General features: G+C 40.7%; 3 protein-coding genes across 3 annotated transcripts in view; all 3 read right to left on the reverse strand.

Moving 5' to 3' along the window:
- Nucleotides 1–24,647, reverse strand: part of dally (division abnormally delayed protein) — a 60,013-nt gene that overhangs the window by 27,938 nt on the left and 7,428 nt on the right. The gene's annotated exons all lie outside the window — the stretch shown is intronic.
- LOC135935770 (RCC1 and BTB domain-containing protein 1-like) lies at nt 4,372–24,542 on the reverse strand. The gene is made up of 13 exons (XM_065478325.1): nt 16,457–24,542; nt 16,188–16,337; nt 15,916–16,127; nt 15,705–15,863; nt 14,916–15,172; nt 14,754–14,848; nt 14,536–14,699; nt 14,352–14,476; nt 14,201–14,298; nt 14,010–14,140; nt 13,930–13,945; nt 11,114–11,244; nt 4,372–11,052 (listed from the first exon to the last, which is right to left on the reverse strand). Exons 1-13 carry the CDS (start codon nt 16,539–16,541, stop codon nt 10,906–10,908), a joined length of 1,770 nt encoding a protein of 589 aa, XP_065334397.1. The 5' UTR covers nt 16,542–24,542; the 3' UTR covers nt 4,372–10,905.
- On the reverse strand, nt 10,924–12,560 carry LOC135935260 (RCC1 and BTB domain-containing protein 1-like). Its single transcript, XM_065477455.1, has 5 exons — nt 12,009–12,560; nt 11,855–11,946; nt 11,645–11,796; nt 11,464–11,590; nt 10,924–11,408 (listed from the first exon to the last, which is right to left on the reverse strand). Exons 1-5 carry the CDS (start codon nt 12,230–12,232, stop codon nt 11,395–11,397), a joined length of 609 nt encoding a protein of 202 aa, XP_065333527.1. The 5' UTR covers nt 12,233–12,560; the 3' UTR covers nt 10,924–11,394.

The following is a 24,647-nucleotide window of genomic DNA, read 5'->3' on the forward strand; positions in this document are numbered from 1 at the left end:
TCCGCCGCGATTGTCCTGCTGCTGCTGCGAGCTGGATATGGAAGTGCAGTGTGCAGCCGGCGGGGATGTGTATGTGTGAGTAAATTTGCACGACCGATCCAAATAAATCAGCCGGTGCGCGACGGCCTCGCAGAACGACAAGCAGAATGGAGAAAGATGATATCGGTGTGCGCGAGAGAGGAAGGAAATTGCTTTTCCTCTCCAAGGACGGCACGTGAAGCAGTTCCTTCCACGCAGCCGGAAAATGCAAATGCTCGGATAATTTGAATCTCGCGCTAGCTGCCTGCCAATTCCTTATTGCGGGAAATGAGCTTTTCATCGGCCCACATACGCGAGAAAAATCGACTGACGCAACCGGAGCGGATTTTAATTCTATAGGCTCCTTTTTGATGAGGAAAACTTATCTGAAAAATCAATAGTTGTATTGGAGATGAGAAATGCGGCTGTGCGAAATCAAATCGAATTGATTAATCAAATAGAAAGGAGACCGCAAATTAAAAAATCTTATAATTCAGATTCACTTCGAGAGTCATTTCAGGACGGATATAAATTTCCCCATTTTTTAAATTTTCTGTTGAATCGTCAATAATTATAAAAATTAAAATACTCTTCAAGTAACGATAGAAAAAACGAGAGCTTTTTAATCAAAATAAAGATCTCTACACAAAGTAAAAATTATTTAAATTTTCATCTGGAATTCACAGCTCTAGTTCAGAAATAACCTATATTAGCCAAATTAATTGAGGGAAAATATATCAGCAGTATTGACATCAGCCTATATCGATTGGTTTCATTTGAAGTTTTTTTTTAATTCCATCTTCAAACTTTGAGGATGAGTTAAGGTTTCACGACATTCAAGTCCTCCAAGTTGAAAGCTTTGCACAATTAATGTGAAGGCAGCGCACGTGAAACAATTATCAAAAAGAAGCAGGCAAAGTTTTTTGGCGACTTGAAGCACGTAAAGTGCTCGCGAAATAAATTGAAGACGAGTCGAATTAAGAAGTTTGTGTGACGCAACCGGAGCTTTTTTCGTCGGGTGAGTGAGAAAAATAATTAAACTCGGTCCAATAACGCCGACGCCGCGGCTTAATTACACTTTTCCAATTGACTGCGGGACGTTTGACAAACGGCCGATCGAGCAGGCGAGCCGCAAAATAATAATTCGCGGGCATTAGGCGCGGCAGGCCGCAAAACGGGCCCGCAAGAGTGACGACATGGGTCGAGAGAAGAGAGAGAGAGAGAGAGAGAGAGAGAGAGAGAGAGAGAGAGAGAGAGAGAGATAGAGGAAAGGCGGGGTGGAGCGGGGGTCTATGCGGGGAGGCCGCCCCTGAGCAGGGCGAGCACCCTCGTGGCGCCGCGATAGGCGCCAGCGAATACGCTATAGTCTGCGTCTCGCCCGCGAAAAGCTCGGCTCGCGCGCGCGGCTGCTCCGAAAAAGCAGGCCAGCGGGGCTGCTCGTCCGCAGCTCCAGCCTCTTTATTTATTATTGTTGTACGACTGGATGGCTGGCTGGCTAGCTGGCGGCCTCCTCCATGGCAGCGTGTCTGCAAATTTATACAAAGCGGGCGAGAAAAAACACACGAGTCATCTCCCTCGCGCGCCAGCTGCGGGATCGTCGACTCCAGCCGTGCCGGCGATTTGCGCGCGTGTTATCGACCCGCGGCGACCCACTGTCTGTCTCTGGCAACTTTATCAATTTCTCCGCTCTCCCCCGCCCTCCACCGCCGCCACCAGGACCGAATGCAAATTCGGGCCTGATCCACCTTGAAATGAATGACCCGAGTTCTCGGCCCTAACGCAAACAATTTTGAACTTTGCACTCGCCTCGTTGATGAATAATTACGGGGAGGTGTCACGCCGAATTAACCCCTAGAGGGTAAGCACCATTTATTTACATTTCGATGTCATCAATGGTGCCGCGTGTAATGCGGTTGTCCTGAAATGTGTATTACAGGTCAAAATTTATTAATGTTATACTTATGAATTAGGAACTATTGCTTTGTAGGAATTATTACAATTATTTAATGGGTAATATATTGAACTCATGCACTTTACAACATTGCAATATATGATTTTAAGGAAAAAACTTTAATTTTTATCTGACAATGTAAGATTTTACTGTTAATTTTTTAATTGTGACACGTAACCAGTTCTTATTTAATCGAAAGGATATTTTTAGCCCCTAATTTTCGAAGAAGTGTCGCTTTAATTGTTATTTAAAATTATAGCTAATTTTTTTAATCATTTTTTTTCAATTTTATAATAATTAAGTGTTTATGGATATTTCTGAAACTGCAAAATTTTCATCAACGTGCAAAAAAGGGAATGTTCTCAGATTTTATTTTATGTTAAGATTTTGCTCAACAATTCACCACTTGCGATAGCCCTTTGTGTTCGAAGCCACCAACAGATGGTACCACCGTATACTTCTGATTTTAAGGCACTTCCGTTGCGATTTAGGACTCAATCCTGCTGAACGCTTGAAATTTTAAAACTAATTAAATTCCTAAAAATGACGGTCAATGAAATTTCACACTAATCAGATAATGCTTCACAGATATAATAAGATCGTTTTGTCCGACACGAAGATTTCAAAGGAAAACGGATACAAAAAACGAAATAGTAAAAATCCAATCCTTAAAATGGATTTTTTTTTTCAAATAAATATTTGGTCTCGAATGGTTGATCTCTGAACATTATGCCATTAGTATAAAACTGCTTACTATACTTTCATATCAACTTTGAAGAAAAGTAGAGTTGATCAAGTAAATTGTAACAAGAACTGATTTTTTGTACGCAAATATTTAAAACTATTGGAAAGAATCTCCCTCGTGAAAGTACTCAATTTACAAATCTAAATAAAGATCTGACCGACATTATTTTTATCACCATTTTACTTTTTATGTCAGTACAGAACTTAAAGTATTGTCATATAACCATGCACGATTGAGCTTTGTGTCCTGACCTACTGCAACGTGGAAAAAAAAACTAGAGTGGAATCATGTATGCGTACGTGCTCATGTTTGTTTGGAATTTCAATCATTCCTCTCTCGCCCATGCTCCATTTGCGTTTGAAAAAGGTGCTCGCTCACCATGCACAATGAGACACCTCGTGCATATTTTCGCGCTCGCTGCCTTCATAAAAATTCCACTCTGCAAAAGGCGGGTTACGCACGCAAATCGAGTGTGGCGCTGATTTGCATTCCAAATTTTTCGAGATCCTTCCGCATTATAAATTTCAAAAAAGAACCTCTCGACAATGCAGCAGCAATAATAATAAAAACGAGACAGCACTTTTCCACACAACAAGCTCCGCACCGTAACTGCGCGCGCTCGATTTCCATTTGCTTGTGAGCCTTTTGTAATTACAAAATAAATTAGAGCAGAAAGTGCTCTGGCATGGCAATTATATACGAAGCTCCTCTGGCTTTTCATGTTGCAATTTTATTTTCAATTTCACCCCCGCCGCCGCAACCAAGAGCTGGTCACTCAATGATACGCCAAGTTGGGAATCGAGAGCGCTGCTTTATTAGCGAGCCAACTCACTGCACCGAGAGCTGCTGTGTTTGGCCAGCGGAATACTAAATAGCGCAAAATAAAAATACTCGCCGCCGCCACAGCCAGCCAGTACACCAGCGCACGCATATGAACAAATTAAACTTGCAGTGGCGGCGCGGCGGGGCTGCGTCGCGGCCAACTCGCGGGCCGGGGGCCAACAAATTCACACAGCCGGTCAGTCCGTCAAATTCCACCAATAAATCGACCGCACTCACGCGGCTCTTTCATTTGAAAAGGTCAATTATTTCTGTGAATCAGGCCAGTCCGCGGACGCGGGCTGTGAAATTAATGTTCGGTCGCGTGGATCTGATTCGAGATAGAGACGAAAGCGAGAGAGAGAGAGAGAGAGAGAGAGAGAGAGAGAGAGAGAGAGAGAGAGAGAGAGAGAGAGAGAGAAGCAACGCCAAATCTCGCGATCAGTGCCCGCAGAAAAAGCAGCCGATCGCCACTCGAGACCGACTTAAACGCGGTCCCTTCACTTCGAACGATAATTTTAGTCCACCTAACTAAATTTAATACAACTATTTAAATCATGTTGATTTATTGAAATATCTCAAAGCTAATTGTAAGTTCTTTAGTAAGCTAAACCAGTTTCAGCTTCTACCTGAAGCCCTATTTTATGGACAGTAAAAATTTTGATCAAAAACATTAAACAACTTCATGAATATTGTCATATTAAATTATTGAAAGCATTTACAAAAGCAAATAATAACAATCAACTTAAAAATACAAATTGCGGAAGATGCAATTCCTATTAACCTATATTTCATGACCGAGCAAAATGTCCGGAATTTGAATTTAAAGAAAAGGATCTCGAAAAGGATATTTTAGTAAATACAACTATTTTAATTTTGAATTAAAGTTTTGTGCTATATAGAGGCAACCATTACGTCGTGTTATAATATGAACGAATGAAAGATAGAGGTACCACGTGATAATGTAGATTATTAAAATAAAGTTTAAATTTAAAGGAACGTAGGAAAAATTTGTAAATGTGATACAGGGGAAAATAGCTTTCTAAACGTGATTTTTTACAAGATTGTAAAAGGGCTTCAGTATTTAAAATTTAACAATTATTTGAAAAAAATGATTTTGGAAATAATAAAATTAAAAATAACATGCTCGCCTTAAAATCATTTTGTTCATTCTAACCAATTTCCTTGATTCAGCAACTTCTCAGTCTTTTATAGTGAGTTTCTTGTTTATTTGTTTTATAATCTCTTTTTAAGTGACACCTTTTTCATCAACCAGTGCAAAAAGTTTCGAAACCTAACAGATTTATTCGCTCGAGTGAGTGTTATTTGAGTATTTAAGAACGCATTCAGTAGAATTTCTGTTGAAAACCAAGACGGTCATCGGATACGAGAGCGACCAGCAGGCCCGCATGCGAAAGAGGGGCTGTCTGGCGGCCGCGGCGCGATTGTTTGCGCAGCTAGACGAGGAGGGTGCAACTCGTTTGGCTTGGCACCGGTTCAGATCTTCGAGGAATTTCCATATATCGCTTTTTGCCCGAGCACGGCCCTGAGACTGACTGACTGTGAGCTTTGTCCTCTTTCTCAGCAGCTTGCTCACTCGCTCGGCGGGTGCATATGCAGCCAGAATCAATCGTGCCCAGCCTCTTGGGATGCGCGCCAAATTTTCTCTCTCCCGCAGCAGCGACGGAACATCGATATATATTATTATATATGTATATATCGAGGAGAGAGAGAGAGAGAGAGAGAGAGAGAGAGAGAGAGAGAGAGAGAGAGAGAGAGAGAGAGAGAGAGAGAGAGAGAGAGAGAGAGAGGACTGCACTTTAAATATGCACAGCGGCGCGGATGGCTTTCATGTGTGTGTGTGTGTGTGAGTGCGTCGTTTAATGTTTCATAAAACGCCCGCAGTCGCCAAGGAAATGAATTTCCGGTGCTCACCTGTTAAAGCGAAAATCAATTTCGAGAACGCCGCCGACCGGCGCCGGCGAAATTGAGCTGTCAACCCTGGGTTTAAACTCATCTGTTATCAACTGGAATTTGTTTCTGCTCGATATGTGTATGAATATATGAATTTGCCGGCGGAAATACAGCAGAAAATTGAAAGCCAGAGTTTGGGATGGGGAAAACAGATTATTTTACTCCGCACACGTTAGAAAGAACAATCGACGAGGATTGCGGGAAATTATTAAATATCGATTTTTATCAAAGCCATTTTTATATCAATTTCACACGTGTAAACGTTTTACTTCATCACCCTGTTGACTTAGGAGGAAAATCAAGATTTGTAGATAATTGTAAAACTTAATCCAATGAGGGCAATATTGTTAAAACACGTTAAGCGTAAAATGATGGATTTTTATCTTTTAATAGCATATAAATGGATTTGCTTGACAGTGGTGCATATATAGTGGATCAGCATTATGAGAATGATTGAGATTAGATTAGATTGTGGATTTAGAAAGTGCCTAAGAACTTTAACAAATCCGTAACATCACAATTATGTTATTTCCGTCATCCGTGAGTGTTACCATTTTTTGCTTTATATTGTTCAACAATTTATAATGGACTGACAATTGTGGTGGAGTACATAATGTAATTTAATTCATCATTTCACCACTTAACGTGTTTTGCTATTGTTCCAATTTACTATTTATTTTTCCAAAATAATCTCTTCAACCGGCGGGATATAAAAAAATTGAAAAGCGTGCAATTTTAATTGGTTTAAAAAAAGACTATTAATCGAAAAACAGATATCCAATTCGATAATCTGTACTTGGAACCCACGAAAAAATATGGATAAACGTTTTTTCACATGTTAATCTCAGAGTAGTGAGGTAGCTTTAGCAGTGTGCTTCAATGACACCAAAAGAGAAAAAAGAGAACACGGTCGCGAACAAGGGTCTTGTGTGTCCGCACAAATGGCACACTAATCTATTTCAGCCAGCACCTTCTCATTTTCTTAAATGAATGACACTGCTTTTGACGGGCATTGTCTCGGCGAGCAAATGTTAGCTTTTGAACCTGAAAAGTGACACACACACACTCGCGGAGATCAGAGGCGAGGAGAGCAAAAAAGGTGCACGGCACGTACAGAGTTGAAGGACAAGTTAGTTTTAGCCCGTTCGTCCGAGAGAGTTGCGGGGAGAAAGAGAGCACTTGTCTTGTTTCTAAATTCCCCATAGGAGGCATTGTTGTAAATCAGAGAGAATGGGTTTATTTCTGTCGGGAGGGCCTCTTTGTGCCGATTGCTGCCTGTCTGGCTGCGCTACAAAGCCCAGCCTCCATATGGGTGTAACATTTCTGCAACACCACCAGCAGCAGGTCTCTTTATTTCGCGTGTTATTGTGATGTTAATTCGCAGCAGCAGCCGCAGCCGCCACCACCGCCACATGCTTATTTTGCCGCCGAACAGCGTTTTATCAATTATTGTCGTCGACGTCCTTTTAGGATTTTCTCTCCGCGGGCTGGAAACGTCTATGCGGCTGGCTTTTACGGCCGACTCATTTCTGGAATGCTGTTTCTGATTATGTGAGCATTCCGCGAAACGATGACTGCATCAGTGTTAAGCGTTGTTCGCATGTAAAGGCAGTCGCGGGACGTGCAAATTTTGTTCGGTTTTGCATAACTGCCAGAGCGAAATTGTTATGAAAGTAATTAGGGATCATTGTGAAAGCAAACAAACTGAGAATTCGCGGAATCTTTGCACTAGAGTTTGAAATAGAGTAAATACGGTTGAGGGCCAGATGGTAAATATTTGCATTCCAAATGTTTTAAAATTGTTGCGATTAAACGAGTTTTATGTTTAATTTAAATATTGTTGGGGTATAGAAAGGCTTTTCTAGTTTATGATTTCAGCGCTGAATAATAAATAAGCAAAGAGCCAGAGCGTGCAAATAAAAACTTTTGCCTGGGAGGGATCTCATAAAAAGTTGTGTATGTATTTTTCATCCATCACCACTCGAAACTTCTCCTTGGCGCAGTGTGTTGTGTCTAAGAAAATCAGCCGATGTATAGAGAAATGAAAACTTGCGGAACTGGAGTGACGTTTGAGGTCTGAAATATTTTAAGACTCCACCTCACCTGCACCAGAGGAAATGTTTACGAAACGCTTTGCGCTGCTCAAAGGCCGAAATTTAATTTTCGCGGAAAGGCTCTGGCAATTGGCGACGGATGCAGAGAAAAAAAAAAGAATCGCAGCAACGGCGGCAGCAGGGGTGGAGCAGGCAATAAAGAAAATAAACTCGGCACACGGGGAAAGTTCCGGCGAAAATTTGATCAGCTCGGGTGCGAGAAACGTGTGAATTAGCGCACATGCGGGATTATGGATTTTTTATCTCGTGTGCGCCGCGCGTCAATCACCAATTTGGCTCGTCAATTTTTCACGCGTGAAGGAAGTTGCTGCACAACTCACACACACACATGCTCCATCGGTCGGTCGCAAGGGCGTCCGTCGTGCTGCTGCTGCGAACGCTCTGTCAGCAGCCGCCTCATTTATTATTCGCTCGTCGTGCCACTCTGCTCTCTCGAATTGGCTCGAGATTATGCGAAAAAGTCGGCGAGCAGCAGCCATCAAAACGTAATTTGCAGCCGCTTACTTCGTCGACACCGCACCGCCACTTATACACTCGGCTTAAATGCGTGTACTTAGTCAGCTTCTCTCTCGCGGTGGCTGCGGCTGCCGCGGCACACGCTCGCCTAAATCAAGATTAAGCGGCCAGCGATCACTCACTCGCCCCTTTAATTGGGTTAGCATTGCCTTAACTTGAGGAAATGGGCAGCAATGAATGGTGAAATAGAATAACAACTCAAATCCCCATTTTGCGAAATCCCTTATTGTTTGAAGCCGCGAACAGATGGTGCCACTGTATATAATGCTCTTTTAAAGGCATTTCCGCTGCGATTTACGACTCAATCTTGCTGCTGTTTATTCTACATTGAAAATTATTACTTTAGATGTGCTTGAACCCAAATGCTGAACAATTATTTAACAAAACAATATTGTCGTTGACGTTTCTAAATCGCATCGGAAGTGCCATAAAAGCGTAAGAAACCGGTGGTGGCTTCAAACAGTATATAAGGGAAAAAATGGTGAATAGAAAGAAATATTTTGTAGGTATGTGGCATTGAAAAACTTCATTCCAGTAATAATTTACATGTTTCTTGTATATCAATCAATTTCCACGAGGATTTTTACAAATTGGGTGTGTTTTTAGCTTCCAACAGATGGCGCCACCGTTCCTTTACAAATTTCTAGGCACTGCGATTTCAGATAAAATTCTTCTGCTGTGATTCTTGGCATAAAAATGTTTCATTTAGAGTCCGAAAACCAAAATCAGCTCAGTTAATTGCAACAGAAACACAAAAAATATTTTTAAGTAGAAAAGCATCGTGATTGGAAATCAATGGTAGTGTTATCTTGTGGCGGATACGAACACTAAGGGATTTTCCTTATTATTGAATTCCAGTGCCTTTTAATGCAGACCAGAATTTTGAATAGTATTATTATTTCAAAAGTAAATTTCACACTTTTAATGTCAATATTTCTACATAAATATATTCATTCACGCCCAAACGCAGATAATCCGAAAATCCCACGTCCTCTCACCCGAGAAGGCGGGCAAAAATTATCGTCGTCACGCAAACTGGTTCCTTTTTTTGCGTTGCCGCGTTCAAAAAGCTCTGCTCTCATTGGATGCGTCTGGAGCAATAAATTCACAGGCTCATAGTTCAAATTCCCCCAAAATTTATAGACCCAATTCTACTAATATCTATATTCTCTACCTCGAAATAAAAAGAAAGAAACATTGCGAAAGGAGCGACATCCTGAGAATGAGCAGATAAAAGTGTCACACACATGTGACGTCCAATATTAGCATCATGTATTGCGCAACGAAAATTATCTTCTCGCACTGTCACGTTCTTGTTTTTTTCCAAAATCCCCCGTTCTTTGCGGAGACACAACCTGTTCGGTGGCTAAATTTGGGCACGCGGCCGGACACACGCGTCGCGCAGAGATAGCGTCAAGCTGCTTTACATCATCGAAAGATATCTCTTAAATAGCATTAACGTGTTCCGCTGATGCGTTTTAGCGGGGCTTAAAGCTGCTTTTTCTATCATTCACTCGGTCTTTTTGCTTTTCTTGGTCGACGAAGCGCCGACGACTCCGGTCGATAAATACTCATAAGCAGAAATGTAGCCGCTGGATTGCAGCCAAGAGGATTTTTATTTTATTACACGCGCGCAGACCGGTTATGTTGGGTAATTTGCTTAAATGAAGACTTCATTTCGGAGGCCAAGCGCCGAAACCGAGAGTTTTCCTTTTCTTTCCTTGTCGCAGAAAAGCAGGCGGAAAACAGACGACCAGCGCGGCCTAATTGCCGGCTCGCCACTTTAGTGCATTGCGGCGACTCGCTAAATTCAGGCCGCGCGGCGCATCGCCAAATGCTTGCGGCTCCAAATATATATTTTATTCACTCAAATCAATATTATTATTTACCAACGAGAAAAAGCAGAGTCCATTCGTTGCCTTGGGAAATTGCAAAACCAACAGATTTTTTCACCAAAGTGGCTAAAATTGATTCCTCGGGCAGAGAGCATCATCAATTTCGCGCTTGTTACTTCCCCTTGGAGCACTTTATTGGTCCGGCAGCGCCGTCGTTTGGATAGTCTGCGACCGACTGAGCCAATATTTGTTCGCTGGCCGTCGGGAGAGTACAGAGCATGCTGCTGCTGCTTACAATTTATCCGACGGCCTTACCCTAAATTTTGCGTGAGAGAGACACGCGGCAGGTTCATTCCGTGTGAACGAGCAACTATTTACAGCGTATTCATTGTTTTCTCTTTCTGTATCGCCGCAGAGAGGTCGACAGTGGGCGACTTTACGGCCAGCGTCCAATGATTTAGTGTGAGTGCACAAATTGTATGTATGAAACAATTTTTAATAGGGCCAGATCCAGCCGCAGCAGCAGAGCAATTTTACGGTCCAGCCAGGCACTAGAGTCCTTACTATAATAAAATATTGATTTCGTACGCATGGAATAGAAAAGTAGGGATTATGCAGAACAATTGTCAAATAATTTGATTTAAATCTAAAATAATGATTTTTCAAGATGAGATGTTTTCCGAATTTGATCAAATTATTTCAGACAAATGCTTCAGCTAGATTATTCTCCTGCTCCGTAAAATTCAGTCATGTGGTATAGTCCAAGCGAAATTTGAAGCAAAAACTTCCATTTCCTGCGTTGCATGGAGAGTTATGAATTGTGACTAATAAAAAAATCAAGGGGAAAGCTTGACTTTGCAAAGTTTATTTTTTTTATTTCACCAATATACAATAGCTAAAGAGAAAACGTTTACGCGATAAGTAATTTCAACACTACTTTATGAAGGCCCTTCCATTTGCTGCACGACGGAAAAATCCCATGGTGGTATCCCCCTGCAACTCACAAGCAGTGAAACCATCGCTGTTTACAACAGCAGTCATGTGGTTCAAGCAAAAGTTGAAGCAAAAATCCTCCAATTCCTGTGAAGGAATGAAATTATTGCAGCTCAAACATTTGAAAAATTGCTTGTTTCAAACAAACCTTTGCGTTGTTATGAACAGCGTTGGCATAAATCAATGCAGCGTTTGTAACAGTCACGCCCAGTTTGATCAACTGCACGCACTTGGCCTGAAGACCAGGCATCAAATGCATGTCGGCCACTTGAAGCAGACCTTTAATTTGTCATTTAAAATTAAGAAAAGTCATCCCCTATCAAATGTGTATTGCAATTCATATCAAGTGCCACCAATTCTGGTGACAAGTCTACCTCGTCGGTGTAACAGTATTTTAAAAAGGCATGGTAAACGTTGTAGCCACACTCTTCAACAGTTTTTCCCTAAACAAACAGGGTAGATGTCAGCAGAAGATTATTTTTTTCATTTTTATCATACGTAAGGTATACTTTTCCTTCCAATCACCAAGGAAAGACCTCCTGAAAACTTCACTCCTCATAATCAGAATTGCTTTGTGAACATGGATTTTCTTTCCCTCGACAACGAACACAAAATCAGCAGTTTCCTGAATTTAGCAACTCGATAAGTTGATTAAATATAAGCATTTTTGCTTCCTTACTTCAAAAGAGAGCTTCAGGCTATCGTTGATAGAGTAATCAGAAGTTTGATTCAGTCGTAAGGTTCGAAATGTATTTGCAGGATACGCAACAGTCGCACAAACTTCATCCAATGACGAAAAGGAAGTTAGCTTCGGACATGAAATCAATTGACCTGTTTAATAAAGATCGCGCAAATTATATTGATATGCGGTGCGGTATTAAAATTAAACCTCTGCATCGTCCCCACATGAAAACCTGGTTTTTATCGTTAACATCAGCACAGGGATGATTCTGAATGCAAGAGGCAGCAATGTCCTTGACCCTGCACACGAATGAGATTATAAAAAAGCGAGTTTGAAATTAAATATTTTGCGATATAATTACCTGCCCACGGCCGAGGAAATTACGGTCGGCTTGGTCACGACAGCGGTGCCTTCGACTCCTATTTGGCTAAAGTCATTGATTCCCCAGGCATACATGACACCAGTGTCAGACAAGGCAAGGGTATGATACGACCCGCACACAATTTGAGAAATGTAGACACCGTCCAATGCGGTTATGAAGCAGGGGCTGGGCTGGCAGTCTATGGCGAAGCCTAAACCTAACATGTCGAAATTATTGCTCCACTCCACGCAAAAACCTTCAAAAGAAAATAAGAACGTAAATCTTAACAGATTTATAATGAATTAAAAAATATATTTTACGTACTAAGCAGTGCTTATAGTCTATATGATAGTACCTGTCCATTTTTAAGAACTGCCAAGGATGAATATTGCAGACAAGCAAATGAGGTAACACTTTGTTCTGCCAGAGACTTCCACTTTATTTGGTACATTACTACTCATGCATGTGCCTAGTTGCCCAGACTGATTATCGCCGAATGAGTAAACCTGTTTCATAAACAATAATTTTAAATGTGTTTTTATGAACAGAAATTCAGACATCTCCATCTGACGTGAGAGCTATAGTGTGACGAGCACCACACGCCACTTGTATAACACTTTTATTGCTTAAATCGCTTGATATTTGGGTAGGAATGAGGGTGTTTTGGTTCGTGCCCAGTCCAAGTTGACCGTATCCGTTTAATCCCCACGAGACTACAGAACCGTCGTCAGAGGACAAAGCATTGGCATGTCTCGCAATTTTCCGTACCATTTTGAATGTATACAATGTTTAAAACATGTGTTGATTTTATTTCCTTCACGAAGTCTCTATCGTCAGTGATTATGATATCTTTTATTTTTTTTCCACACAAAATGTCGATTCTTTTGGGATTCGCATACGAGATTTGGTCACCAGTGCCGAGGCATCCATTTTCATTTGTTCCAAATCCAAATACTTCGTCATCTTTCGTTACTACAATGGTATTGTCTCCAATTTTGCCTAAGAATATTATCAATGTACATATTTTATTGGTGTTTGATTGCATTGTAGTAAGTTAAAAATAGCCAGTGCTTTCAAGTGAACGTAATCAAAACGTCGTGCAATGTTGTGTGCTAAATAAAAAAAATCACAACGTGTCGATTTCTTTATCTTGTTTAGTTAAGATACCAACATTTGAGGTTGGTTGTTCCATATTATATATTATGAAAAAAAAACGAATTCATCGATCCTCGTTAAACTTATTTTATGTTTAACGTAACAACATGCATGAACAGTCAAATAATTTTGAAAATAAATCCACCTTGCCATATACCATATTTTAAATTGCAATTTAAATCATGATGTCAGAAATACTCACCGAAAACGACAGTTAGACAAATTTTTTCACCAGTTCACTGTCAAGAAAACCAAAAGTTGCCCAATTTTCTAAACTTCTTGACATCGCATTACATTAAGAGAATTCAATTTTTGCCGAGTCTATTCTGTTGCAGGAGAAACTCTTGAATGATTAGCAGGCGACTGTGGCAGTCGAGAATAGGGATAAGACTTTCCCCTGTAAGTCTATACTCTCTGGGGCTCTTATCTCGTGTGACTCCTCTTGCACCAAAAAGCGTATCAAAAATACTAATGATTAGAAAGAAGGTGTGCCGATAAAAAAAAATAAAAAGCCATTTGATACTGAGATTAAGTATTTTTACTGTTTATTTTTATTTATTTGTTACCGTGCATCAAGATGATTTGTCTTAGAAAAGTAGCGAAAGACGCAGTGAATAAGGATAAAAATATCGAATAAAAAATATTTATATTGCTATTCATTTAATGGTTTGATGTTCTAAATTGAGAGGTTTTTTTCAACTAGTAGCTATTTTCGTTGCATGCTTCAACTAAGCAGCATATTCATTTACAAGCATAAATTTCAAACACCGCTCCGCAAGACCCTAGAAAGTGCGCGTTAGTAAGTTTTTTCTCATTATTTTATGACAAAAATTATTTAATACCAACCTTCGCGTTTAAACGAACTGCGTGTTCATGAATCACAGCTGCATTTTCCTTGTCAATGAAATTTACAAGGAAGTCTTCGCAAGCCTTTCGAAGGCTTGAATCGAGATAGAAATCAGCCAGAACAAATAGTTCTACAGCAGAAAATAATAATTGCAGACTTTCTGATCTATTTCATTAAATTTTTAATTCACCAATCGCCACTTCTGGTGTTGCATCAACCTCATTTGTGTAGAGATACTTAAAAAATGCGTAGTAAGCATCATAGCTGAAATCATTGACTACCAGCTCACTAAAATTCATTGAATTAATGGATCTAAATGTCAATAATGATAAGACTATCACCGCTGTTCGCTTTCTTTCCAATTGCCCTGGAACATAATTCTGAAGTGGCTGCAACGCATTATCAAAAGCGATTTGTGCAAGGATATTTCTTTTCCTTCGACCCTCACCACTAAGTCGGCGGTTTCCTTTAAATAATGTTTCATTGAAAATATATTTTAAATTTCTAAAATATTGAGCATCTCACAGGATCATCAAAGGACTTCCTGAGGCAAGCACTGATGGCACCTTCTGGATTTTCATCAACTGGTATTTGAAAGGAACGCAGTGAAACCGGAACACAATCAAGCGCGGCATAAACATCGATCAATGATGAAAACCTAGTCAAAATCGGATGGAATATAGGACCAGCTGTCAACGGGCAAAGTCAGTTAGCAACAACTATATTTAATGAACCGAGTTTACCTGATGGTAGCGTGCCCCAAAAGTAAACGTTACCATTTTCGTTGACAGCTGCACACGGACGATTGTTGTAATGCAGAGCAGAAATATCAGTTACCCTTTAGAAAAGAAAATCAGCGATTTTAAAAGATATTATGTGAATATATATAATTATATCATTTGCACCTGCCGATACCCGTGGCAGAAACGATAGGACTGATTGCTTCGTCATTGAAGGTCGTCTGAGTCCCTAACTGACCCCAGTCGTTTTGGCCCCAAGCGTACACGACTCCAGTGTCAGAGAGGGCGAGCGTGAAATCGTAGCCGCATGCTACACGGGCAATTTTAGCGCCTTGCAGGCCGGTCACTTTGCAGGGCCTCAACGTTTTGAATTTGTGTCCAAGACCCAACTGTCCACATACATTGCCGCCCCAAGCAAACAACTATAACGAGATTTAAATTAAAATCCTGTAGAGAAAATATCTTAATGAAGCACTGCAATTTTATCTTTTACAGTCCAAATCGATCTCAGAGGGTCGAATCAGGTAAAGATAAATTGATCTGAAATTCGAACAGCGTGTCAAAAATAAACGAAAACGTAAAAACGGTAACTTTGTAATTGTTTTTTCTGAACCTAGCAAAAGGTTCCACAATCACGCATGCGACCAATCAGAGACGGAAGCGGTTCTCTGGTTGGCTTTGTGGCGTAGAACTGGTTTTGGTCGATGAGACGGCACCATGGTCACCAAAAGGCTTTGGTGCCCATCAGAGAACCGTTGCTTTCTCTGATTGTTCGCCGCTGTTCTTGTTGCTAGCTTCAGACCAAAAAACCGATAAAGCAATGTTAGTTACGTTTTTGTCGATTTTCGTCACGTTATGTCGAATTTGCAAGCAACTGATTCATCCTAATGCGACCCTCAGAATTCATTGGCACAGCCAAAAATGAAATTCCAGAGGCATTTAAAGTTAAAGTACCTCTCCTGAATCGAGTACCGCCATGCAATGAGATTGTCCACATGCGATGGTGGAGACGAATCTCCCTCCTAGCATGCCCTCAACCTTGCTCGGAGAGGTAACGTTGGTTGTGTGCCCTAACCCCAACTGGCCGCAATCATTCAGACCCCAAGTGAAAACCTAATCACGCTCTTAAAGCCCTGGTTAGTAAAATAAAATTGACAACTCAAACCTGTCCATCTGAAGTTCGAGCAATTGTAAAATGATCAGCGCACTCTACTTGGACAACTGTTTTTGTCGCCAAAAAACCTGGAATTTGTACAGGAATCAGGCTGCCAATTAAAGTTCCCAGGCCAAGCTCCCCGAATCTATTTAGACCCCAAGAATAAATTGCGCCAGACGAAGAAATCGCTACAACGTGTTGATTGTGTCCAGACGCGAAGCCTAAGATGGTTTTTGGAAATAAATTTTCACTAAAAGAAAATGAACATGTATTTTTATCACCTATTATATTCATACCGCATAACTCATCGATTTTTTTAGGTCTGATGTGCAATGCAGTGTCGCCAGTGCCAAGACATCCTAATAAATTGCCTCCAATGCTGAACACCTCATCGTTATGGGTCACAAAAATCGCCTCACCTCCAGAGTTCCCTAACATTTAATTAAATAAAATTTATGAACAAATTTTAAGTAGCGTGACGAAAATTTAAGTGGACCTTTGGGAAAAAAATGAAGGAGTTCATTAAAGACTTGAATATAGTACTTCTCACCAAAAACCATAGCAAGGCGAATGTCTCGCGAAAAACGATCGCCCAGCAAACGAAATATGGACCATTTTGCTAAGCTTGATGACATGTCTGCGGCACAGTGCGACAGTCCAAAGAAGTCTAAACTTTTATACTGCTGCACGCAGATAAGATTGCTAGCAGCATCGTAATAATTAAGTTAGACTTTCTTTAGAAAGACTATCGTAATCCAAAGTCTAAGGCAAAATTTAAAAGTGAGACCGTCACACCCATTTGAAAATTTCCGTGTAGCCTTTCCCTCCCAATTTAAAATTTAAAACTTTTCTCAAGAGCAACTCCATGAATGGCATCACTTTTTTAAACTGCTCACAAACTGGCAATTACTTTTCATTTGCTTTTAAAATTGGCCCGAAACAACGGCGCATAAAACCGCATGTCCGCGTGTTACACCGTGCAAACGCACACCATACACACTGGTCTAATTAATTTTCGCGAATAATGCAGCCGTGTGCGGCGGATTAGGCTGCGGAGGCAGCCATCATTTCGTATGGGTACGCCGTGCCCGGTGATTAATATTCACGAGACGCGCGTTGACAATATGTGCACACACAATAACATCGAGTGCGTCGCGCTGTACATTCATTGTTTTCCGCCAGACTAGCTGCAACCGGGCGTTCGGCGAATAACAAATAATTACGTGGCCTTTGCCGTGCAGGCCAACGCGAAACGGATGCAAAGTGCCCGCGCGGCGGGTGATATAAGCAATTTGCATCGCACGCACAGTGCATTAATTAATTGCCATAGGACCCTAATTGAAAATCTATTTGTCTGCGCAACAGTTGGTGGGCCCGCTTCTTTCTAGATGAATGGCTCAAACAGTTTGGAAAGAAAATGTACATTTTTTAATGATTTTCATTCAAATTTCAGCAAAACTTTGAACTTTTATCCGATTTTAATTGGAGATTAGACCTGGAACGGCAATCAAACGAAGCCCGCAGTTTTGTTAATTTCAACTTCCATTTCCGTAGTAAAATTGGTAAAAATATGATCGAGTCATTTTCATGTTCAGATAAGGATAAGAAAATATTTGTTAAACCTTTGACCTTCTGACCGGCACTTTTTCGTTTATTTGTGACGAAGCTGAAATTGCACAACATATATAATATCCACCGTGTAGAAAACACCGTACTTTTTAATAGAAATAAAAACCAGACGGACCCTAGAGCACATCCTGTTTTTTCATCGACGTTTTCATCATTTCATCCAATCTCCTTTGGCAATCAATTCTCGGCCTCTATATGTCAAATTAGCGTACATTTCGCAGGACAACTCGATGAAACGTCGAGTTTCAACCGCGGGCGGGCCTCTTGCCAGTTACCTGCGACGACTAGCTAGCTTCCGGTGTTTACATTGGCCAATTAGTTAGCGGGGAAATGGACCGAGTGATGGATCTGACCAAGCCGCTGCCGAGAGCAGCATCCGCCCGTCGGGCACACAGGAATGCAGACTGCGGTGTCAGTGGCAGGCAGGCAGCACAAAGGGAGCGGCCGACGACCTTTCAGGCTCAGCCGGACGTCCTAGTTAAAATGCACGCACGCGGACACCAGAGTAAAGGGAGAGCTTTCGCGTAAAACAAACAAGATGTGCCTTTAAGCGGCGAGGTACTGGTTTAATTGCACTCGCCGAGTGTTTGCGTATACGAGGTTAGAAAGCATTTGCGTTTGGTTACAAGATATTTTGAAGACAGTTATGCAGCATAATTGATTGAGGGATGACACCATTCATTTTGTTTTTCAAGTAGTTCTTTCGGAGCAACCGGAGCAGCTTAAAAAAACTTTTTTTCCATTTTAATGTTTGTTCTGATGAGGATTATTGAAACTGAATATTAAGCATTTTGACTAGATGTAAAAATTTATTCATCATCAGGATTTAAGCCAAAATTTTAATTTAAAACGTCCAAGTTGACGATTTTCCCGCAATTTGCAACTGGTGTGGCACGCCTTTTCTCCATCATAATAATGTTAGAATTGTCTGGCTCAAGTATTAAATATAACTGCCTTTTTTTAGGAATTTCTCTTAAAAGAAAGTTGTTCAAGGTCATTTTTGTTTCGTGTAATTAAAACAGTCTGCAAATCAATTTCGGCGAAATCAACGGCAGCTGTTCAGATTTGAGTGCTATTGCATGCATGCGGTCGGTGTTATGACAATTGCTTGCGTCGATCGCATTCAAGCGGCGGCAGCTTGGTCCTCAGACAGTCAGAAGGGTCGCTTTTTTGCAGTGCCGATGCGTCCTTGAGACGACTCTAGCTCTTCTTCAGCGCTCGTAATTATTTTATGAATCTCTTTCCAGGCGATAATAAAAAGAAGAGAGAGATGCACACACAACTGCCGACCGGCCTGCCGGGCTGTTTCAGTTGCACAAAAAGCGTCACAATACATTGCTGGTGTGTATAATCAAGCGCAAATTACCCGGCGATAAAATCGAAAGTCATTAACACACGCGCGAGCAGCCAAATTAGGCGCAAAAGACGCGCTCTCTGAATAATTTCCGTCACGTCCCGCATTCCTATATCGAGCGCTAATGGCCCGGCGATAATAAAACACAAATAAACCGCGTATGGGCACTGATGCAATAATTTAATTGTGCCTCCGCGAAAGGGCGAACAATGCGACGAGACGGAATTTTCGCCGTCGCCGCTGCCGCCTTATAGATCTCTGGCTGCGCTTTTTAATTGATTTCCCAGTTGAGCACGAGGGAAAAATTTTTCGCCGAGAGCTATTGATTTTCAAAGTCTCGGGCGATGCACGACAGCAGCCCTAGCGAAAAAGCTATCACGCCTCAATTACTTGATGAAGAAGAGCTGCGCTGAGCCGGTTTGACTGATCCCCAAGACCAGATAAAACTTCTCTAATGATCTCAGGTCAGACGAACCACCCGAGGCTGCTGCGGCAGCAGCGGTGGGTGCTTCGAGGGAAAACTCTCTCAAAAGTCAAGTGGCGGAAATGTAAGATAAAAAGCAAGTCTATAGACCGGTTGATTGATTTCCGAAATTCATCATTCCGCACCGATGGGAAAGAGGGTTATTCGATGGAACATTCATTTTTGATCGATTATAGGATAATAATTTATTTCAGACTTTACGACGATAAATGGGGGCGTCAATTAGGTGATGAATAGATGTACGTTCTTCGAAATCAGAGCTTAAAATTTACATCGTGTAATTTTTAAAACGGATTTTCTATTAATATTATTATTATTATTTATTTATTGGACACCATTGGCGTACGACTCATTTTCTTTTAAATAAGAAAATAAAACATATGTATTTATGTACGCCTTTGAAGACTTAAAATTTTATATCGGTCTTGTAGCATTTATTCCACATATTTCCTCTAGGTTGAAATGTTCGCGGTCTAAAAAGTATTATGTTTAAAAACATAAAAAATAGTTGACCACGACGACCACTTAATGTCATCTAAAGTATCAAGAATCTCTGTAACGACCCAAGATTTAACTCACCCTGCTCATTGAAAGTTTGAATTACTTTGAGAGGGTGCCTGCCTTCTAAGGCGAACAACTTTGCTCCAGTTTAAACGTCAAGATTCGACGGAGGGAGGCGCGAAAGGAGAATTAAATATTTAGCAGCGGCAGTGACGGAGCGCCTGCGTGATAATTAATGAGTTTTGCATAACGATCATCTTGAGCTCGGAACAACAGCTCTCGGGGGGTGACCTTTCTCACACGCTCCTCTTTCACTCTGGCGGGCGGAAATAAATTGATTGGACGAGCCTGTGCACTGGAAAAGTTAATAAAGGCGCCGAGTGAAATGTAAACGAACTCGCTGGCGATTGTGTTCGCTCTTCTGCCACCATGCGCGCGTCCACCGGGCTTAATTTACTTAAAAGTTTGCCATTCCCCGCGCGCGCGTCTAGTAAAATGAAAAAAGTAAACGCCGGTCGGCCGGCCGTTGGCTGAGCCACCAAACAAACAAACAAACGCAAAAATGCGGCGAAGAAGAAGATATAGCTCGAGTTTTGCACATTGCTGCCGCTCCGATGAATTATTGCCGCTGTGTGTAATAATAAATTAAGCGGCGACAGCTGTCTCTACGCGGGCGGCTTTTTGCCCGCTCGGTCGCTGTGAATGCAGAGCAGGGGCACATTTGCACGACCGAATTATTCCAATCGCAGCAGAGCGGACGTGCGAATCGATTCCCAGCTCGCTCGTCAGCGCAGGCATGTACGCGATAAAACGCACTCGACACGCAGATAAAGTCATACAGTCTCGCGCACGTGGTTAGTTTGGAAATCTTGGTGGCATCCCTATGCTATTTTAGCAGGTGTGACATACATTTTTGCAAATAAGAAAATTGAATCGAAATCAAATTTTAATGATTAGTGTGAATATTTATTAAACTGCATGAAGAATAGGATAACACTTGACGTAGTTTTATGATTCACTGCAAACAAAATAGAAGCTAAAAATAATGTAATAAACAATATGTGTAATTGTTTATATAGGAATGTAATATTTTCATTGTTGTAATTATTTATTGTATTTGTGATTGCAATTATTCATGTAATTTCACAGTCTTGGTCTTAACTTAACTACTTCAACCACGAGACCAAAATAACTGACCTATGACGTTCACTACTAAAAGACGCATTTCTGTCACGGCTCCACGTACCCACACTGGCATTGGGCAGCCCTAAAATGCTCAACTATTCCCCATTGTTTTGGCACCCATGAGAATGTCTTAAAATGTGAGCCCATGAGCTGGTCTTAAAGAAAACCTTATTACTGGAGTGCTATGATAAATTAGCATAACCTCGGTGACTACAGATCAAAAATAGCTTTGACAGCTATAAGGAAATCGTTTTTGTTTGTATCAGAGAAACCGTGCAATGTGTAAATTCTAGATGTGCACCCCCGAAGGAAGATTATTTGTTATCTTTTTAAGCCCAAGCAGAAGTGAATTGCAAGCAGTTTCCAAAGATCGGTAGATTTTGTTTTTGTATTACAAAATAAGAAAATAGCAAAACTGACAGATTTTGTAGATTAAGCAATTCAACACGTGTTTGTTTAGAAACTAAGAATATTATAGAAGATGTATTTTGAATACTGAAGACAAGATATTTATGACCGAGTGAGGGTTAGTGAACCTGTAAAAAGACTGGGGTACAGATTGTAAAGAGTTAATAGGATTGGTGAGTGAGCCGATGTGTGCGTTGAAAGATTCGAAGATTTCTTATCATGTCGATATCAAAAGTTTCTTAATTCTTTTAGGTTTAAAAACTATTTAATAAAGAAATAAGAATTTATTTTAACGTTTTAGAATTTGTCGGAGTAGCAAAAATTGAGCAACTTTAACTGTTAATCAGCTCAGCAGATTTGGAGCAATTATTTCAAGCTAATTGCAATTTTTCCTTCCAGAGTGTTTTCCAGAAAGTGAAAAATCACGCATCATCACTTCTCCTGATTCACCGTCAATCACAGCAATTCCTTGTCAGTGCTCCCTTAATATTTTAAGCCATACACCTCTTATCATTTTTGAAAAGATAGAAAAAGCAGTTATCTTCTTAAGGGATCATAGAACTCCTTCTTCTCTTTTCGCGCCATTTAAGAAGTCTAATAGCTTTTGAGCACGTCAATATATTTCGGGGTAATTGTCCTTTTCTGCCGGGGCCGGGCCGATAAACTCTTGGGCAAAAGGGCCAAATTTTATACGCGCGGCTGGTGCATAAAACAGCAGTGTAATCCCTCTACCGTTTTTCCCGGCGACAGCAACTTTTCAAACTGCGCCAGCCGTGCGCGCGTGGTACGAGCTCTTCTCTCGTGAGGCCGTAAAAGTTTAAGTAGTGCAATAAAGATTCGCGTTCGCAGATAAGATAGGCGGCTGCAGTTTAAAGGGCTAATAGTGCAAAACAAAAACAAAACCGTATGCCCTTTCTTTCCGTGCGGTGCGGTTTAATCCGAACTGACAATGAGTGCGAAGCGCAGGGAAATCTTACAATCTGCACACCGCAAACCCTATTCATGTGTTGTGGTATTCGATGACTTAACTTTGCAAAGGTGGGACTGCGATTAGCAGTGAAGGGTTACGACCGATAGTAAATATTATGAGAGTTTTCTATTAAAGGGGGATTTCTCTGTCTGATAATATAAATACTGCTCATGTACGTTTATTATATATTATTTATCAGTCAAGGGATATTTTGGGTCTGAAAGAACGCGAAAAATTGTATTACTTTATTTTTACAGGTAAAATTAACATCACTTTTTTCGGAAACGAAAGGTGATGTTAGAAAAATTTTCATCGGCTGGAAAAGTTAGAAAATTTCGTGAGCTTTCAAAATATTTTAAGTTTTTTGCTCTACAAACAAGGATTAAAAACTGGGAAATATCTTTCTTCATTCAGAAAGTCTAAAATGATTTCTCATTTTCAAATTTTGAATAATTTTCTTAAAATGGCCACCATAAGTAGTTCAAATTACAAAAGGAACGCGAATTCAATGGTTTCGCCAATAACCAAAACTTCGAATCCTAAAGGGTTGTTCGCTAGCACTACAAATGCCTTATTTCTCCTTTCGTGATTTTCATGACTTTAAATGTTTGTAACATAATATGACTTGTTTGGAGAAATAAAAACGGATTGAAAACGGATTGAGTTGCCTCTTGAACAAGTACCTGCAGCATTTTTACCGACACATAATAGTTTTTGGTTAACTAACAGCGACGCTGTCTCCTTTACTCGACTCTTTGGGCTCACCTGTACATTATAATACCGGTATTTCGGCTTGCGTAATCTGTTTATTCACGATTACGCGGTTGGTTTCGGTGCCCTAACTGGATTACTTGTCCGCGGCCATAGTGGAGGCAGAGCCAGGTGAACACCCCTCAGAGCAAATTTTCGAGGAGCTGCGCGAGCCAGCGACGTGTCATGTTTGCGGATGTGACACGTTCCCGCGTCTATTTTTATCCGTTTTATGATGCTTTTACAGTCAGAGTCGTTAAAACTGCACCAGGGGCCGATCGAAAAGTCGCTAAAAATATAATTAACTTCCTCTCGGCCGGCTGGCCGATAATTTTGAGCAAGTGCAGCGGTTAAAATTCATAAATCGCCTCGCGTCGGGCATGATTTACGAGGCGGCGTGTGTTAAATCCGTGGGATTTGCGCCTAGGTAGAGTGGAGCTAAGTTCGTAGATTCCGACGCCGGCCATGTGTACTCGGTGAATTAATTTCAAACACACGCACTTTGCACCCGATATATAATCCAATGACAGTCTGCAAACGTGCGGCGCTTCGGTAATGAGGCATGCAATGCTTTCAAGGCCTGTTAGTTCGGTTCGAAACCACTGCTCTAGTGGAATGTTTTCAGAATTACACAACCGAAGACAGACAGTCAGACTGAGAGAGCAAGACTGCGACTGGAATTATCTAACCCTCTCTGCTTGATAAAGCAAATCTATCCGTTCGAGGATTGCAATACTATCTCTAAAATAAATCTTTGGGTCAAGATTGTTCCCCGTCTTCTTCATCTCGAACCTTTAAAGATTTAATATCTATACCGGGAAGAACCAAAAATACGGATAATTCAGATAAGAAAATTCTTTGCGGAGCGTTGTCCCCGTTGTTAAGCGTGCAAGTGAGGAAATTAACACCGGGTTTGTGTTTGAAATAAAGGCTTCACAAGAAAAACCCCTCTCCAGATCATTGAAGTCTTCTACATAAGAGCTTAAGTTTTGCATTGTGGGACAGTTTTGACTAATCAAAAGCAATGTTAATTTATTTTGGCCGGTAATTATTAAGTACTAAAATGTGAAAAACCGACACTATCACTATTCTCAAATTTTAAAATCTTAGGAAAATCTGATTTTTCATGGTTCAACAAATGTCAGTATTATCTGGTTAAATCCTGTTAAATCCGGTTTTTAAAAGTGGCAAGGACTTAACCGGAAAAAAGCCAAGTGAAAACTTATAAGTCAAAAACTTGTTAGGTTTTTACTTGAAAATTAAGGAGTCAAATGTTGCGATTTACCCATGGTTTGGCATTGCCACGTCCTTTTCTTTAAATTGCTATTCCGGTGGTTGTCGTTTACATAAAATTCGGTGGACGCGATTTATTTTACAAAATTGACAAAAAAAAATAAAAGTAATTTTTTTAACTGTAAAATCATGACATGTTGCAATTAAAAAACCCTGAACAGAATTCC

Source organism: Cloeon dipterum, chromosome 2 (assembly GCF_949628265.1).
Source record: "Cloeon dipterum chromosome 2, ieCloDipt1.1, whole genome shotgun sequence".
Lineage (NCBI taxonomy): Eukaryota > Metazoa > Arthropoda > Insecta > Ephemeroptera > Baetidae > Cloeon > Cloeon dipterum.